This window comes from Loxodonta africana, chromosome 10 (assembly GCF_030014295.1).
Source record: "Loxodonta africana isolate mLoxAfr1 chromosome 10, mLoxAfr1.hap2, whole genome shotgun sequence".
NCBI lineage: Eukaryota > Metazoa > Chordata > Mammalia > Proboscidea > Elephantidae > Loxodonta > Loxodonta africana.
In genome coordinates this window covers 56,959,739-56,977,984 of record NC_087351.1, presented here as the reverse complement: position 1 = coordinate 56,977,984, position 18,246 = coordinate 56,959,739, and the positions used below count along the sequence as shown (strand labels likewise).

Genomic DNA, 18,246 nt, shown 5'->3' with positions numbered 1-18,246 from the left:
TAGAAAAACTAATGCAATTAATCATTTTTAATGGTACTTTTACTTTTTTCACTCTTCTGAGCAAAGAAATGTTAAGTCTCAATTCACATATATATATAATGTTTAAAGGATTCTTTGTTATGTAATCTCTCCTTCTTACATTTGTCTGGTTCATTTAAGTAGAGTAAATGTTAACACGTGGGATCGATCTAGTCTCCTGACACTCCAAGCATCCATCATTAATCACCTTCTGAAGTCATTAATCAGGGCTCCAAGTTATTATGATGGAAAATAGGCAAGTTCAAAAAGCAGCTTACAGAGGAGAGGAATGGGAAGAGGAGCTGGCTCTGAAAGCTAATCCAAAAAAAGTCTAAGTTTTTTGTAAAATGAATCTATTCACATATATCTTTTGGGAGCCTTTTTATCGCATTCAGCATTGCACTCAGTATTATTTGAGGATGTAATTAAAAAAATTTTTTATTATGGTTAAATACATATAACAAAACATTCACCATTTCAACCATTCTTATGTGCACAATTCGTTGACATTATATTCTTTATGTTGTGCAACCATCACCACTACCCGTTTCCAAATTTTTCCAACATACCCTTACAGGAACTCAGTACCCCATAAGCACTAACTCTTCCTTTCCCCCCTCTCACCTGCCTCTGGTAACCACTAACAAACTGGTCTCTATGCATTTGCCTATTCTGGATATTTCATACAAGTGGGACCATACAATATTTGTCCTTTTGTGCCTGACTTATTTCACTTAGCATATTCTTAAGCTTCATGCATGTTGTAGCAGGTATCAGAACTTTATAGCTCTTTATGGCTGAATAATATACCATCGTATGTACATACCACATTTTCTCTATTTAGTCATCTGTTGATGGACACTTGGGTTGTTTCTACCTTTTGGCTACCGTGAATAATGCTGCAATGAGCGTTAGTATACAAGGATCTGTCTGAGACCCTGCTTTGAAGTCTTTTGAGTATATACATACCTAGGAGTAGAACTGCTGGGTCATGTGGCAATTCTATGCTTAACTTTTTGAGGAACTGCTACACTGTTTTCCACAGTGGCTGTACCATTTTACAAACCCACCGACAATGGATGAGGGTTCCACTTTCTCCACATCCTCACCAATACTTGTTATGTTCTGTTTTTCTGATAGAAGCCACCGAGGGTGTAATTTTTGAGTGATTTTGCCCAAAGCTACAGTTTCAATTGGCTCATCAGCACTCCATTCGTTTAACCTGTGTTCACTGAGCACCATTACATACAAAGCAGAATGGAGATATAAAAATGAATAGGGCAGTAACTTTACTCTTAAGTAATAATTTGGTATGGATGAAATGAGACACAAATGAATAATTAACTGTAAGGTAGGATGAGGAAGCACTGGGGTTTGTGGGTAGGATGAGGAAACACAGAAAGAAAAGGCTACTCCAGAACAGGGAAATGGGGAAAGATTTCTGATCAAGTGGCTTTTAAGCTAGTATTCAAAAAGCTACAAGATCTGAACACATTAAGACTGGGAAAGGACACTCTAGGTAGACTCTACATGCAAACTAAATAAATTTCTAGTATTAAGAATGCTGGCATATGGCATGAAAAAAGGAACAGTAAGAGGTAATGTGGAGGTCTGATGGCACAGTGGTTAAGAGCTCGGCTGCTAACCACGAGGTAAGCAGTTTGGATCCACCAGCTGCTCCTTGGAACTCTATGGGGCAGTTCTACTCTGTCTTATAGGGTTGCTATGAGTTGGAATTGACTGAACGACAACAGTTTAAGATGTAAAGCAAGAAAGTTATACAAAGTCAAGATTCTCAGAAGGATCTTAAAAATCAAACTACAGATTAGAAACTTTATTCTGCAGGAAGTAGGAAACTGTGCAAGGTTTTGACTATACTTTAGAAAGATAATTCTGGAAGAGCATGCAGCCTGAATTAAAAAGGGATGAAAGTAAGAGGCAGAGTGCCTTACCAGGAGGCTCGTATAATTATCCAGAGAAGAGGTAATAAAAGCCCAAATTACAACTGTGGCAGCAGACATATAAAATTAGACTTAGAAGTGGGAGGCTGGCCATTGTCTAAATTTGAGGGTGAGAAGTAGACAAAGATGATTCTAATGTTTTAAGTCACCAAAATTGGGGAAAAGTAAATGCTACAAATAAAAATGGACAGCAAAGAGGAGCAGTCTGGAAAGGAATTTAAGTTTGGTTTTGAACATTTTGAATTTTGTTGGCCAGGTATCTAATTAGTGTTTGGTGTAAGGCTGGAAATATGAGTTGCAAAGTAATTTCCTAGAGTAGAATTAAGTATTGGTCAAAAAATTTAAAAGGATAGGGCTCTGCTGTCCAAAAAAGAATGCCACTAGCAGTATATGAACATATTCAGCAATTATTTCAAAACAATTTTTAAAAAGATAATGAAAAATTGTGATACATTAGGAATAAGAGTTACCTTCAAGAAGAAAAGTATTTTTGTTCTTCATTGTCTTTACATAAGATAAAATATGTAAGTAAGTATGGAAAAACCTTGTCATTCTTTAGTTTTGTAAAAACAATGGAAAACTGATCTCCGTCAACAAATACAATGAATTATATCACAGATTAAATTTTAAGAAATTTACAAGAAAAATATTCTAATCAAGTTCCCTCTTACTCAATTTGGATTATTTCTATACACACACACACTTCCACTCTTAAGGGAAAATAAAAAATTGCAGCTATAATGAAATCTCTGAAGACAAGATCAGAGCAGTTACAGCGCTGCTACTTGCTACTCAATTAAAAAAGAAAAACGAATGTAATAGTTAACAATAGTTAGTGATAAAAAAGAAGCCTTCCCAAATCCTACCACAGGGAAATTAATACTCCTGTTGCCACAGCTTTACTCCATAGTAACAAGCTAACTAGGCATCTGGGAGTCACCTACTCACATGATTATCTCCACTCCATTTTAGGGGTAAAATATCTTTTAAAATCTGTGTGTGTGTATTTTGGGGCCTGTAGTTAGCAGAGATTCCCTGGTTTTAACTTCCTGGACACTTGCTACCCAGATTGGCTCCTTAGGCAAGGCCATAAACCAATACACAAACCTGTGAACTCCCCTATTTGGCAAAATTATTTGGACAACAACTTATCAGCAAAAGGGCAAGAAAAAAATCTCAAAACTAGTAATTCTCAGTTGATTTTTTTATTGATATGGTTAGAGAGGATTCTAACTTAAAGACATTCAATTTTTAAAAATCAATTTATCATGAAATTTACTAACCTTTTGGATGCTTATAATGTTTTGGGTGTTCCTTATTTTGTATTTTTAGAATACTAGGTGAAACGTCATATGATTTATCATCTTCAAAACTGCCACAGCCATACCCATAGTTCATACGTTGACCAATTATGCTTACATTGGATGCCGTGATCCCTATAAAATAAATAAAAATGTTCATTTGAATGAGTTAGGTAATGTTATATGATAGGTAAATATCTCCCCTTTAAATTTATCCGTTTTCCTAATCTTTTAAAAAAGTCAGAACATAATGTTACAAATTTTAAAAGTTTTAACCTTTTTCAAACCCAGTGCTGTCTAGTCAATTCTGACTCATAGCGACCCTATAGGACAGAGTAGAACTGCCCCATAGAGTTTCCAAGGAGCGCCTGGTGGATTCAAACTTCTGACCCTTTGGTTAGCAGCCATAGCACTTAACCACTACGCCACTAGGGTTTCCAAGCTATAATAAAAATTTCATAAAAAAGCTTTAAAATTACAAGGAAAAACACAAAATTCAATGTTTGAAAGATAAGTATATAGGCTTTAAAAATACGACAGGCACTTAACGTGTAAGTGAAATATCTTAACTTTATACAAAAAAGAAAATTTTAAAAATCCAGAATTTAAAATCTGTGGACTGAGAGACGTCTCTATCATTTCCCTACCCCCAACCCCATCCCATGTAATGGGTTTATACTGGGGTTGCTAGTGAGAGAGTAAACTACATAAGTGATTAAGTCTTTGGAATCTGGGCTCATGTTCCTGGTTTAAATCATAGTACAGCCCGTTAAACTGATGAGAGAACCTGGGAAAACACTTAACCCCTTTTTTAAATGGGGATAATACTAGTTACTCTTCTGGACTGTTGTGAGGATTAAATGAGAAAAATATATGTAAAGGGCTTAGCACAGTGCCTACCCGTTGCCGTTGAGTTGATTCCGACTCATGGTGGCCCTATAGTACAGAGTAGAACTGCCTCATAGGGTTTCCAAGGACTGGCTGGTAGATTCGAACTGCTGGCCTTTTGGTTAGCAGCCAAGTTCTTAACCACTGTGCCACCAGGGCTCCACATAGTAAATACCCAAATGTTATTATATCCTAATTAAAAACCAAACAAAAACCAAAAACCCTAATGTAAGCCTCCTTTTAACAAATGTAAAAAATTTAATCTACACTTACATGTTTAAACTGATCACCTATATTAATACCTTGTAGCTGTTAAAATCATAAAATATCTCAGATGATACATAGGTAAGTCACTTTCCATTTATATATATAGCTTCTATATAAAGCATTAAGCAATAATAATAATAAAAAAAACCCAAACCCAGTGCCGTCGAGTCGATTCCGACCCATAGCGACCCTATAAGACAGAGCAGAACTGCCCTGTAGAGTTTCCAAGGAGCGCCTGGCGGATTCGAACTGCCGACCCTTTTTTTGGTTAGCAGCTGTAGCACTTTCCAAGCAATAATAATAGTAAAATACAACTCGGCTTTAACAATGCTGCGGGTATTTTAACAGAAACCAGGATGGGGGGAGGAAAGGAGGAGACTGGTGGTAGTGTGGTTAGAGAAGACTGCAGAGTAAAGGGCACTAAGTCAGTTCACAGAGAAAAATTCAAAAAATATCTGATGGTAAATGACAGAACTTCTGAAGTAAATGAGTATCTTCCTGAATTCTTCTTAGTTTTGATCATTAATTCATATAGTAAGCTACATGGAGATACTGGCTTTGGGTAGAAATGTTTTCTAATAACGGTGACACTAAACTCATGCTACATGAAGAAAAGTTTAATATAACATTATTCAGAAAATTGAGCACACCATGCTGTAATAGGTAACGGTGGGATGTATGTGGAAACCTTTAGTGGAAATGTTGCATTTATAATTTTACATGATTATTATTTTTGTTCTTGTTCTTCAGTTAATCCTTACTCTAAGCATTATCATTTTTATGTTCTAGTAATTAAACACCAATAAACTTTTTTTTAAACTTGTAGAAAGCACTTGCTCACTGAAAATAAAACAAACCTTATCCCACAAACAAAAAATGTAAATCCAAATTTATAAAATCCTAAATCATTAGCAACTTAATAGTTTAGAGCATGCTGAATTTAACCAAGAGTATCTTATAGTGAATTCATTAATAGCGGTGTTTCCAAAACCTGATTCCAGAAATACTTGTTATTTGTTTAAAATATAGATATCTAACCCTGGAAATTAATTTCAGAGGTATGAAGGAGATGAAACCCCAGAACCTCTATTTGTAACGTGCACCCCAGGTGATTTCTAGGATTAGGCAAGTTTGGAAAACACTGAATACTGCACATAGAAGTATGCACTGGAAGACCTTTTACCCTACTAAGATTTAAGTGAGTCACAAAGTCATACAGCTAGGATCAGAGGGGAACTCAAATCCAGGTTTTCAAAATCCATTCTTTTTCCCATTTCAAAGACATTCTTCCAAAAGAAGCATCCATCTTTATAAACTAGATATGATGTAGCAATTACATGTCTCTTCAAATTTACATAGATATTTATAAAATTATAAAATATATTTATTAGGACGATCAGCCTTAAAGAAAGGATTGCAGGATATTTATGCACTCTATTTCTTTGCATTTCCCTCATAAGGAAGACAAATAATTGATGCGTACCATGCATGCTTTGTATATGTTATATATATTTAAATCTTCACTATCCTTCTCAAGGTTTATATTATCAGATGATGGAACTGAGTTTCAAAGCCTTTAAGTAACTTGCAGAGTGTGACAATAGCTATTAAGTATCAAATGGGATTTTAATTGGGGTGTGTCAGACTCCAAAGCCCATACACACTCTTCCTGTGCCTAGCAGAGTAAGTTATCTCTTTGCTCAACACTAGCTTCATGCAAGCCAGTACACCAGGCACACATGGCTGAACCAGGCATTCAGGATTATGGCAGGCACTTGGTAAATATTCAAAGGGAAATAATCTCTGGGGTTCAGAATCTGACAGTAAAAAAAAAAAAAAGTAAAATAATTGTAATACCACTGTAATAGAGGTTGATATAAGACGTAATGGTATCACAGAAGAGGTAACAATCAATTTTGTTTATAAACTAGGGAGTGCTTCCCAGAGAAAGCAACTGAGCTTTGTTTTCAGAGCTCATTTGGGGGTGGTGTGGATTACTGATTTCTTCAGAAGAATTAGGTTCTACAAACACAAAGAGACAGGCAATAATACTGAAGGTAGTCTCATTTAGCTGGAGCACAAGATACAAAGAGAGCAATGAAAGATGAGGCTGGAGAGGAACACAAGGGCCAGATCATGGAAGGATGCTCTGAATGGATTGAAACTGGACAATGCAGTCAGATTTGCATTGTGGGGAACAGATTAGAAGGCAGTGAGATTTAGGCTGGGGAGAAAATTTCGGTTAACCAAAACTTTTAAAAATAAACCATTGCTGTTGAGTTGATTCCGACTCATAACGACCCTAAAGTACAGACTAGAACTGCCTCATAGGGTTTCCAAGCCTGTAAATCTTTATGGAAGTAGACTGCCACATCCTTCTCCTAAAGAGAGGCTGGTAGGTTTAAACCACAGACCTTTCGGTTAGAAGCCAAACACCTGACTGTGCTGCCAGGGCTCCTTCAGGAGGGTAAATAGGCAAGAAATGAGAAAAAGTGTGCGTTAAAGCAATGGTAGTAGAGATTAAAAAGAGGAGTTGAAATTAAGAGATATTTAGAAGAGTGAAATTAAAAATCTTAGCAAACAATTAAACAGAGACACAGTTTTTTAGGGAGGTAATAATTATGTAAGATAAAGTAGCCTTAAAGTTGTTAGGACTTTTACATTGAGATCATAATGAAAGTACGCATTATACCCCAATTTGTCACATTTAATATACAATTCAATACAGTTTTACTAACCATAAAGATGACTCACATGTAGTTTCCTTTCTAGACAGACTATTTTTCTGAATAATCCAAACAAAAATTTTTCTGCTAAATGATTACTAATAACTAAATGTGATGTTTTAAGTGAGAGACTTCTAGGTCAGCTCACCAAATTCTTAACGCAAGATACCTTTAAACTTAACCACTATTTAAATACTGTTTTTAAAGGAATTATTATTCTGTGATGTCACAGCCTATGGCCATGGTATCCAAACTTTGCCGTACATTAGAATTGCCTGGGGAGCTCTTAAAAATCTGCTGCCTGGGTCACACTCCATTCTAATTAAACCAGAATGTTTGGAGGTGGGAGTCAGGCACAGGTATACCTATGGGCTTAAAAGGGGATCAATTATTCAGGTAAATATTTTTTCTTCCAGGAATAATATATTTATTATTGCCTATATGGCCTTCTAAGGAGTTAAAAAAAAAATGATTTGTCTTACTGAAAACTACAAAAATTTTAAATCTGAAATATACTCTGGTCATTTTTCACATAATTTAAAAATCACACTTGCTATAAATGTGACTTATAAAACAGTCATCAAATACCTGCACTGGGGCTTTGTTCAGCTGTATGAGAGTTTTTATTTTTCGCTGAAGGAAGTCTTGTTGGGCCAGGTTTTGATCCAAATGTTGGAAATATGTCTGACCTACAATGAAACAAGGTAATTTCAATAAACATTTAAAGTTCAGAGCTATTTAACATTTTTATATCACACATCCTTTATTCTTTTTAATAATTCACAAAACATTTAGATAATAAGGCAGCAACAGGTATGAAAAACTATGGCTAAAAATATCTTTTATTGGTAATCTTATTTTACCTTTTGAACTTTCAACCTTTTAAATACATGGTCAACTCTTAGTTATTCAGAAGAGAACTTCCATAGGAGATGAAAACTCACCAATTTGTACTGTATACTCTCTGGTTGGGTCAAAAATAACTGTTCCAAGAGAATCCATTTCAAAGCCAAATCAAATGATCCCTAATTATCCAGCATAATATTCACCCTCACATATAATAACATAAAAATAGAGACTTGGCTATATTATAACAGACCTGCGACAAGTGAGTTTTGCAAATGCTGCTTTCCTCTTGGAATATTCTTTGCTGTGCTTTCCTGATATAATGAAATCAAACTGAAGAATGTTATACCTGAATGTAAGGGAACTATTTCAAATTCCTAAGTGTTTATAATGTCAATAAGCCAGTGATGGATATCATAGAGATTTTTCAAAGGAGTACAATTCTTAGTAGTTGGGTAGGCATATTTCCAATGGGCCTACCAAAAAACCAGTGTTAAGTATTTTAAAAGAATAATCACTCTAGAAAGAGCTATGGTGGCAAAGTGGTCAAAACACTTGACTGCTAACCGAAAGGCTGGTGTTTCAAAACCACCAGCAGCTCCAAGGGAGAAAGATGTGGCAGTCTGCTTCCATAGAGATTTACAGCATTGGAAACTCCATGGGGTGGCTATAAGTTGCAATCAACTAGATGGCAGTGGTGGTTTAATCTCTCTAGAAAAAATTACTGCAAATTTACATTTATACTTAATGTATTTGGCCTGGATGAAAGAAAATATTTCAGTCTTTAAACAAATGGTTCTTGACAAATTAAATAAAGTGGCTCTTGACAATTTTTTTCCCCCAACTCACCTAGAGATGAAAGCCTCCTATCAGAACAGTGATTTTCTTTGGCTATGATTTTTAAGGAAGGGTGCAAGCTGGTTGAGAATGATTGCTCTAAAGCCACTAAATTTAAATGTGTTTTGGAAATTCTAAATTCATTAAAGGTAATTCAGAGTGCAATACTTGAACAGGATAACTCTGTGAGACAATATAGGAAATGATGAATTTTAAATGTTATAAAATGTACCCCCCAACTCCAGGGTTCCACGTTATTTATACAATCTTGCACGTGTAGGAGTATATAGTATAAAATTTCACCTTCATGGAAGATGAGGGAAAGACTTTAGGTCTAAAACAAATGATAAATAAGTATTTAAATATCTGTAATTTAATGTAAGCTTAGCTATTTTACCAGCCCAAGTAGCCATTCCAAATTCATTTTGTAAATATATTATCCTACCTGGGCAATTACACAAAGAAATATTCAGTAAGAAAAAATTTTCCACTGCAAAATAAGCTGCGACTTATAAAGAAAATGTAGAGAAAAAAATCATGGGATGAGACAACCACTAACAATTATCCACAAAAATTGGGTTTAATTCTATGAATTGCTGAAATAAAACATCTTTTTCTTTTGATTACCTACGTGTTTCCAGTTCACTTAAGCAAAAATAATATTAAATATTTACTATCTAATAGATGTATTACCACCATAAACATGGTTTGAGATAAAATAAAAGGAAAATAAAATTAAGAAAAAACTGACAACACCAAATGTTAGTTAGCAAGGATAGAGACAACTGAAACTCCGGCACCACTGATGGGAGTGTAAAATGTACAACCATCTTGGAAAACAGTTTAACAGTTACTTAAAAAGTTAAATATACATCTGTCATACGATCTAGCAATTTTACTCCCAGGTTTTTGTTCAAAATAAAGTGGGAGAGGATTCCCCAAATCCCTAGACTAGGGTAACAAAGGTGCCTAGAAATCAGTGGTGGGATCATTGTTTGAGCTTTAGAGAAATTAGAGATTATAGCAGTAATCTGGAAAAACCAGTGAAACTGCTAAGCTAGAAAATAATTCTGTCAGCATGGGATGGCCAGGACTCCAATGCCAGCATTACTGCTGTAGGGAGACTCCTCAGAGAGCTGTGAGAGCTGTGGCATGGGTTCCCGAGCTTCTACAAAATTATGGAAATACAAAATACAAGAAATAGTGGGCTAAGGGCTGGGTGAATTTTATATTTTATCCATAAATTAGAGAAAATTTGTTCTGAGTTTAAAAATGAGCAGCAATATTAGCTATAGATCAACTGGCAAAAAAGTCAAGAGATCTAGAAAAGAGCTAGAAGACAAAGAATATCGGGATAAATTTTAGATAGGCAAAAACAGCAGGTCCTTTGAGGATAGGTCTTATATTAATTCAAGTGCCCTAGTTACAGATGGGGTTGTGCTCTCTCTGTCCAACCCCAACCCAAACCAAAACTAAGCAAGGTAATATCTATGAAATTTTCCTTTTCAAAAATTATTTAAAAATTAAAAACAAATAGAATACCAATGATTTTAAAGTTTTTCTCAAATATGATATTAGGACTCCAGATTACAAATTATATTTAGCATTCATTTAACATGCCAAAAAATAAAATACATTATTCTCTTCCCCTGGGGAGTTGTAGATAGAGACGAAGTCAATGATTCTTGGCTGTAAACTCCACTTTCACTGTAAGAGCTGATGTTTGGAGAGGAAGATCGAGATGGGGAGTCCATAGTTAAGTCGAGCTTAATTGCAGAATCAGGGCTCTCAAGGTCAGAAGTACTGCCACTCAGTTTTGCCCTTTTCTTAGCGGCACTATTCCGAAGGGACCGAAGGGAGCTCTGCATCTGAGAAAAGAATCAAAACAATTAATTTTACAAGAGACTATAAATCTTTATATCAATATAAGTTACCCTTAGATTTTAAATTTCACTAACTGCACCCAGCCGAAAGAGCCCTGGTGGTGCAGTGGTTAAAGTGCTCGGCTGCTAATCAAAAGGTCAACAGTTCAAACCTACCAGCCCTCCAAGGGAGAAAGATATGAGTGTCTGCTTCTGTAAAAACTTACAGCCTTGGAAGCTCTATGGGGTGGTTCTACTCTGTTCCATAAGGGTCGCTACGAGTTGGAATCGATGCAGAGCCAATGGGTTTGGTTTTTTGGTACCTAGCTAGCCACTCCCTGGCACAGCACTAACAACATGGATGCCAATATATAAGCTGTTGTCGTTGGGTGCCGTTGAGTTGGCTCCAACACATATTATGTATAACGGAAAGAACTGTTGCCTGGTCCTGCATCATCCTTACAATCATTGCTATGTTTGAGCTCATTTTGCTGCAGCCACTGTGTCAACCCAAATATATAAGTATATTTACATAATAAATATACATAGTATATACACACAGATTTCATTACTCAGTTATTTATAAACAACCTATTAGGTTATAAGCTACTTGAGAGGAAGAATCTCAAGCTATTGTTCACCATGATATCGCAGCAACCAGCATAATGGCTAGTATGTTGCATACACTCAGTTAATAAATCAGTGAATCAGAGAGCAGACATCAGAGTTGAAGTTACAGAGCTCCAGCTAATCGTAGACCACTGTTGTGCTGATGTGGCTCCTTAGCAGTTCCATGAGAAGGTTAAACAAAAACAATCAGTTTCTAAAGTCTGAAGTTTGCAACTGTTAGAGGTGAGAGAATAACAGATTATTATACATGACTTATGAAGTCGAGCATTTCTAGAAATGAAGAGTAGAAATATATTACAAACCAATATATTAAGCTATATATTGTTGGGAATAGAACCTTACTGAACATAGAAACATTTATAAACTATGCTTTGTTTGCATTTTGATTCTTCCATAATGAAAGCTTCCATAAATTTCTTAAGCCTTCATACTTGGACGGCGGCTCAACAAACCCTTTAAAGGGTTATGGCAGCGTAGTACAGTGAAAACCACACAGAACATGGAGTTAGGAGAACTTGATTTGAATCCTAACTCTACCAGTTAATGTTTGACCCTGAGCAACATGTGACATTTCTGAGTCCCTTCTGGAAATACACACACAGACATACATACACACACACACAAATAGATCTTGCCTTACTTAATTCAAGGGGTTACTGTAAAGAATAAGTAATAAAAATATAAGTGTTTTAGACATCATTAGGAAACCCTGGTGGCATGGTGGTTAAGTGCTACAGCTGCTAGCCAAAGGCTTGGCAGTTGGAATCCGCCAGGCGCTCCTTGGAAACTCTACGGGGCAGTTCTACTCTGTCCTATAGGGTCACTATGAGTCAGAATCGACTCAGTGGCACTGGGTTTTGGGTAGACATCATTAAGTGCTATAATAATGTAAATATCAGTTTCAATATAAAAATTCATAAAAAAGTATAATTGAACTGAAAAATTAATGTACTTTCCTTTGTGATATAAGAATACAATCCTAATCCATGTAGTGCCTTTCTTTTAAAGTCACCTCACACTGAAGAAGATAAACGATGATCAACTTATAAAATGATAAATAAGAGACACCATATCAGCATCTAAGCATGGATAGGCCATTTTAAACAATTATACAGGTTGTTTCGGTAGTATGGCCACCACCGTATTAAATCCTTAGAAGGCTGAATAGTATTCTCCTGTATTTACAAATAATTATTAAAAAAAAATTCAACTTTTGATTATTCATTAATAGAAAAAAGGCTATTTTTCAGCACAACTTGTCCAAGGCAAGGTCATGGAAGCTCCACACACACATCCAAACTCCCTGAAGGACCAAATTAGTGGGCTGAGGGCTATGGGGACCATGGTCTTGGGGAACATCTAGCTCAATTGGCATAGCATAGTTGATAAAGAAAATATTCTACATTCGACTTTGCTGAGCAGTGTCTAGGGTCTTCAAAGCTTGTGAGCGTCCATCTAAGATACTCTACTGGTCTCACCCCATGTAAAGCAAGGGAGAATGAAGAAAATCAAAGACACAAGGGAAAGATTAGTGCAAATGACTGATGGACCACAAGTACTACAGACTTCATCAGACTGAGTCCAGCACAACTAGATGGTGCCTGGCTACCACCACCAACCGTTCTGATGGTGATCACAATACAGGGTCCCAGAGAGAGTTGAAGAAAAAAAAAAAATTTTTTTTTTAAGGCAGAACAAAATTCTAACACACACACACACACAAAGACCAGAAGACTTACTGGTCTGACAGAGACTGAAGAAAACCCCAAGAGTATAGTCTCTGGACACCTTTTTAGCTTAGTAATGAAGTCACTCCTGAGGTTCACCCTTCAGCCAAAGATTAGACGGGCCCATAAAACAAAACCATACTAAATGGGCACACCAGCCCAGGAGCAGACGAGAAGGCAGGAGGGGACAGGAAAGCTGTAATAGGGAACCCAAGGTCAAAAAGGGGAGAGTGCTGACATGTCATGGGGTTGGCAACCAATGTCACAAAACAATTACACATATTAATTGTTCAATGAGAAGCTAGTTTGTTTTGCAAACCTTCATCTAAAGTACAATAAAAATAAATAAATCAATTACAAAAAAAAGTAAAAAGCCTATTTTTAAGTTATAAAAGCACTGCAAAAATGTGTAGGATCAGGTGAAACTTATAAAAAGTCTTATGCAGAAAAGTGCTTCTTCTGTATGTGTCTTCCCTTCAAATGAATTCCCTTCCTAGCACAAATGAATTAGAAAAAAAATCAAGGAAAGATTTTACTAGCAGTTAGAAGTTGGTGTGGCTAATTAATTCATTAATGTGTAGCATCGATTTTGGTACTTCATCAGTTAGTCTTATGCATGCTTAACATTACAGACGTCCTTTTAAAACAAATATGCATTAATATTAACTCTATTTGACTTGAGTAAACCATCAGTAATACATCTTAAATGGGATAAAATAAGACTATGAAATATAAGGACTGTTTTCATTTACATATCTAATGTAAAACAGTTTTTTAACCTGAAATCAGGGAAACTGAAATGATAAAAAGGGAAGCATCTATTGATATAGTACTCTGAAGCCAAATAAATAAAGCAACCATATTGCCTTCTCTGACATAATTAGTAAGTACATAGTTATCATATTGGCAATATGTTTTCACAGTATAGACAAGGTAACATAGGATTCAAAGATGAATTAATAGTATGTTCTCAATTTCATAAAGTTAACTAAAAACTTACACACACATAAAAGAGACATGCCCAAGAATGCTTACTGCAGCACTGTTCACGATGGCAAAAAAAAAAAAACCAAAACACTGGCAATAACCCAAAATCTATTTGCTGACTACATCATAAATTAATACACAAAAGTATTAATATATTTATATAAAACATACAAAAACATACACAAAAACATGAATTTTAATGGTAATCGTGGTTGCCTCTGGCAAAGGAGGGAGAGGAATTGGACTGGAGAAGGAACTACGTTACGTTTAATTTATTTAAAAAATAGAAAAGAGGTATGACAGTTGTTCATTTTGCAGGCTTCAGTGCATGGATGGTTTTGTTATTTTTTATACTTTTAATTTTAAAAATAATATATGCGTAGAAAAAATACTGTAAGGAAATACATTTGCATGTTCTCAGTAGTAGGATTTGGTGAATTGTCTTCCTAACAGTTCATTGTATTTTTCACATTTTCTATAATAAACATGAAATACTTGCGTAAATAAGAAAAAATGTTATGGGATTAAAAGTACTTGATTTTTCCTTAAATTACAGCTCTAATATATAGAAAATACAAGTATTTTTAAAAATATTAAATAATGTTTGGTTCTAACCTCTTCTTGATCCACATCTTTATCCTTGACATTTAATTCTGAAAGATCAATTGTAAGACTATCTTTTTCATTCTTCCAAATATCATCAGGTTCCTTCTTTTTGTGTCCTACTGTGCTTAAATCAGCTTTATCAGGCAAAAGGCTTATTCCTCTCGGTATGGGAGGAACAGGCTTTGTCCCATTTAGGCCTCGTCGGGAAGATGGTGATCTCATTAAAGCAGGTTTAAGTTGAACTGGAGAAGGTTTTCCATGAGAATTTTCTCCTGTATAAAAAATATATATTTTACTTTTTATAATTTCAAAGAAGAGGGAGTTATAATCACAAGTGTTTGCAATACAGTGTTTTTAAATAGAAAAACACATTTTATTTTATTAGAAATAAAGATCACTATCTAAGATGAGATAAAATAAAAGTACCAGTGTCCTCTAATATAGACGGGAGTGTCTGGGTGGGGCGTTAATGGTTAAGCACTCAACTACTAACCAAAAGGTTGGCGGTTTGAACCCACCCAGAGAAACCTTGGAGAAAAGGCCTGGCAATCTGCTTCCAAAAGGTCACAGCTTTGAAAACCCTACGGAGCACGAGTCTACTCTGTAACACAAGGGGTATCCGTGAGCTGGCATTGACTCAACAGCCACTGGTTTGGTTTTTGGTTTGCTCCTCTAATATAACAAATATAATAAAAAAAAAAAAAATAAGCCACCTCAAATCCTGTCACGTGAAATAAAAATATTACATACTAAGTTAAATTTTTGATATCTATCATACACATCATCATGACTCATATTTATCATAAAATCCATAATAAATTAGAAGAGTTACTTTTCTGGTTTGATTTAATTATTTAAGAAACATTTGAATGAATACTATATTCAAAGCAATAATACTGGGCACTGGGGAGAACAAGTTGAATAAAGTTCAAGGCAACGTTTGATCTCGGAGGAAAGACAGACATAGAAAGAAATTAATAAAGGTTCAGTGTTAAGTGATGAAACTGAATATACAATAAACTGGCCTTATGGTTGTAAACTGGAACCTTGGTGTTATAACCTGTAGCTGATGAGTCTATTCTGACTCATAGCAACCCTAAAGAACAGGGTAGAACTGCCCCATGGAGTTTCCAAGGAGCGCCTGGTGGATTTGAACTGTCAACCTTTTGGTCGGCAGCTGTGGCACTTAACCACTACACCACCAGGGTTTCCACTGGTGTTACAGGGTAGTTTAAAGTTAGAAGATCTGTCTCAGAAGCTGGGGATAAAAAAGCAGTGAGACAGAGGGGCTGCCTTTAATAGACCTTTTATTTTGAGATTGAATCTGTCCTGAATGAACTTATATACTAACTTCAAGATTTTGGAGTCGGCTATTGCTAAGAAACGAATATTTTAGTTTATAAAAAATATTAGAAAACCTTTCAAAATAATTTTAGCATATAATAAGCATTCAATAAATGTCAAAAAGTGAATGTTAAACATATGAATAACATTTTGCATTGGTAAAGCTAAAATTTGTTAATAGGCTCTCAGTATTATTGTTTGTCTAGTTCCAAAAAAAAGATTTTATTAAGTGGCAATATAAGAAAGAAGTTACAATTTCAATTAAGTTTTATATTATACGTTTGATCTATTCAACATACTGTAAATATCAGCTTTAAAACAATCTAACAACCCTATGCACTAACTCCAAAGTAATAGCTTAAACATTCAAATATATTTGAACAATGTATTAATTTTTACCATCATTTCTACCTGTAGGGTCAGATGCTTTTTGGCTGACAATTTTTTTTTGTGAACTTGGCTTTGACAGTCCTTCGAAGCTTTTAAGAGGCCAGGAATTTGAAAAATTAATGGAATTATCTTGACATTTCTTTGGAGATCCAGTAAGAGGAGACGTGTGCTTTGGACTAGTTCGAGGTGATGAGAGAGGACAGGATGGAAGGATGAAGGTTCCTGGACTTGGATTTGGACCAGAGTATGATAAAGTTCGCTCTGTTTGACTACCAAATGTTTGCTGTGTCTTACTGCCAAAATTTAGGCTAGTATACACTGTAATAAAACAAAAGAAAATATGTTACTTATGTATATACATCTACTAAGAGTTTAAAGTTTTTTTGCTTTTCACATTCAGGTTTTTATCACATCTAGTACTTTTTTTTTTTAGTACTTACATTTTTATATGGTGTGAGGCAAAGATCTAATTTTATTTTTTTTCTATATGGATAGCCCAATTTTCTCAGCACCACTTTTTAAACTGACCATCCTTTCCCTGTGTTCTATAAAGTTCCCAAATATATTTGAGTTTATTCTTAGATGCTCTGAATGGGCTCCATTAGCCTATTTGTCTATCCTTGTACGAGTACCACAATGTTTTATTCATCATCACTCTATCTGATAGGACTAGGAGCCCCGGTGGTGCAGTGGTTAAGTGTTAGGCTACTAACTGGAAGGTTGGCGGTTCGAATCCCCCAGCAGCTCTGTGGGAGAAAGATGTGGCAGTCTGCTTCCATGAAGATTTATGGCCTTGGTAGGGCTAGGGAACATAGTCTTGGGGGACATCTAGGTAAACTGGCGTATCATAATCCATACAGACAATGTTCTACATTCTACCTTGGTGAGTAGCAACTGGAGTCTTAAAATCTTGCGAGTGGCCATCTAAGATACAACAATGGGTCTCTTCCCGTCTGGGGCAAAGAAGAGTGAAGAAAACCAAAGACTCAAGGAAACTATCAGTCCAAAGGACTAACGGACCACATGAACCATGGTCTCCACTAGCATGAGACCTGAAGAACTAGATGGTGCCTCGCTACCATTACTGATGGTTCTGACCAGAACCGCAACAGTAGGTCACAGACCGAGTGAAAGAGAAATGTAGAACAAAATTCAAACTCATAAACAAGACCAGGCATACTGGTCCGATAGAGACTGATGGAACCCCTGAGACTATGTCTATTTGTATACATAAATAGACATCCTTCTGACTTGGAACTGAAATTCCAGAGATCACATTAAAGCCACTCAACAGAAAGGCCTATAAAATGAACAATAACACCAGTAAGGAATGTACACCTCAGAACAATAAATCATACGAGACCTAAAGGGCAACATTTTTCTAAAAGCCAAGTTCAGAAGGACAGTCGGGGCAGGAAAGCCGGGTAAATGGACACAGGGAACCCAGGGAAGAAGTGGAGGGAGTGATGACATATTCATGGGTTTGCAACCAATGTCATAAAACAAGCTGTGTGTAAATTGTTGGATAGGAAGCTAATTTGCTCTGTAAACTTTCACCTAAATAATACAATGTTCAAAAACAAAGAAATGCTAAAAAAAGATTTATGGCCTTGGAACTCTATGAGGCAGTTCTACTCTGTCCTACAGGGTTGCTATGAGTTGGAACCAACTCTGTGGCAATGAGTTTGGTTTTTGGGTTTATCTTATAGGATAAGTCCTCCTCCATTTTGGTTTTTAAAATTATCTTGGCCATTCTTGGCCCTCCATTCTTTCATATAAATTTTAGGATCTTCTTGTCAGGTTCCATAAAATATTCCGTTGGGATTTTTATTGAGAGGCATTGAATTTGTAGATTA

The 18,246-nt window shown here is 35.7% G+C and overlaps 1 protein-coding gene across 1 annotated transcript in view; it reads right to left on the bottom strand.

Moving 5' to 3' along the window:
• TOGARAM1 (TOG array regulator of axonemal microtubules 1) overlaps nt 1–18,246 on the bottom strand; it is a 103,009-nt gene that overhangs the window by 55,234 nt on the left and 29,529 nt on the right. Inside the window, exons 4-8 of the mRNA XM_023546130.2 lie at nt 16,400–16,708; nt 14,666–14,928; nt 10,480–10,712; nt 7,750–7,850; nt 3,263–3,415 (exon numbers count right to left, since the gene is read on the bottom strand). Coding sequence (XP_023401898.2) covers nt 3,263–3,415; nt 7,750–7,850; nt 10,480–10,712; nt 14,666–14,928; nt 16,400–16,708 — 1,059 coding nt within the window. The remainder of the gene's footprint in view (nt 1–3,262; nt 3,416–7,749; nt 7,851–10,479; nt 10,713–14,665; nt 14,929–16,399; nt 16,709–18,246) is intronic.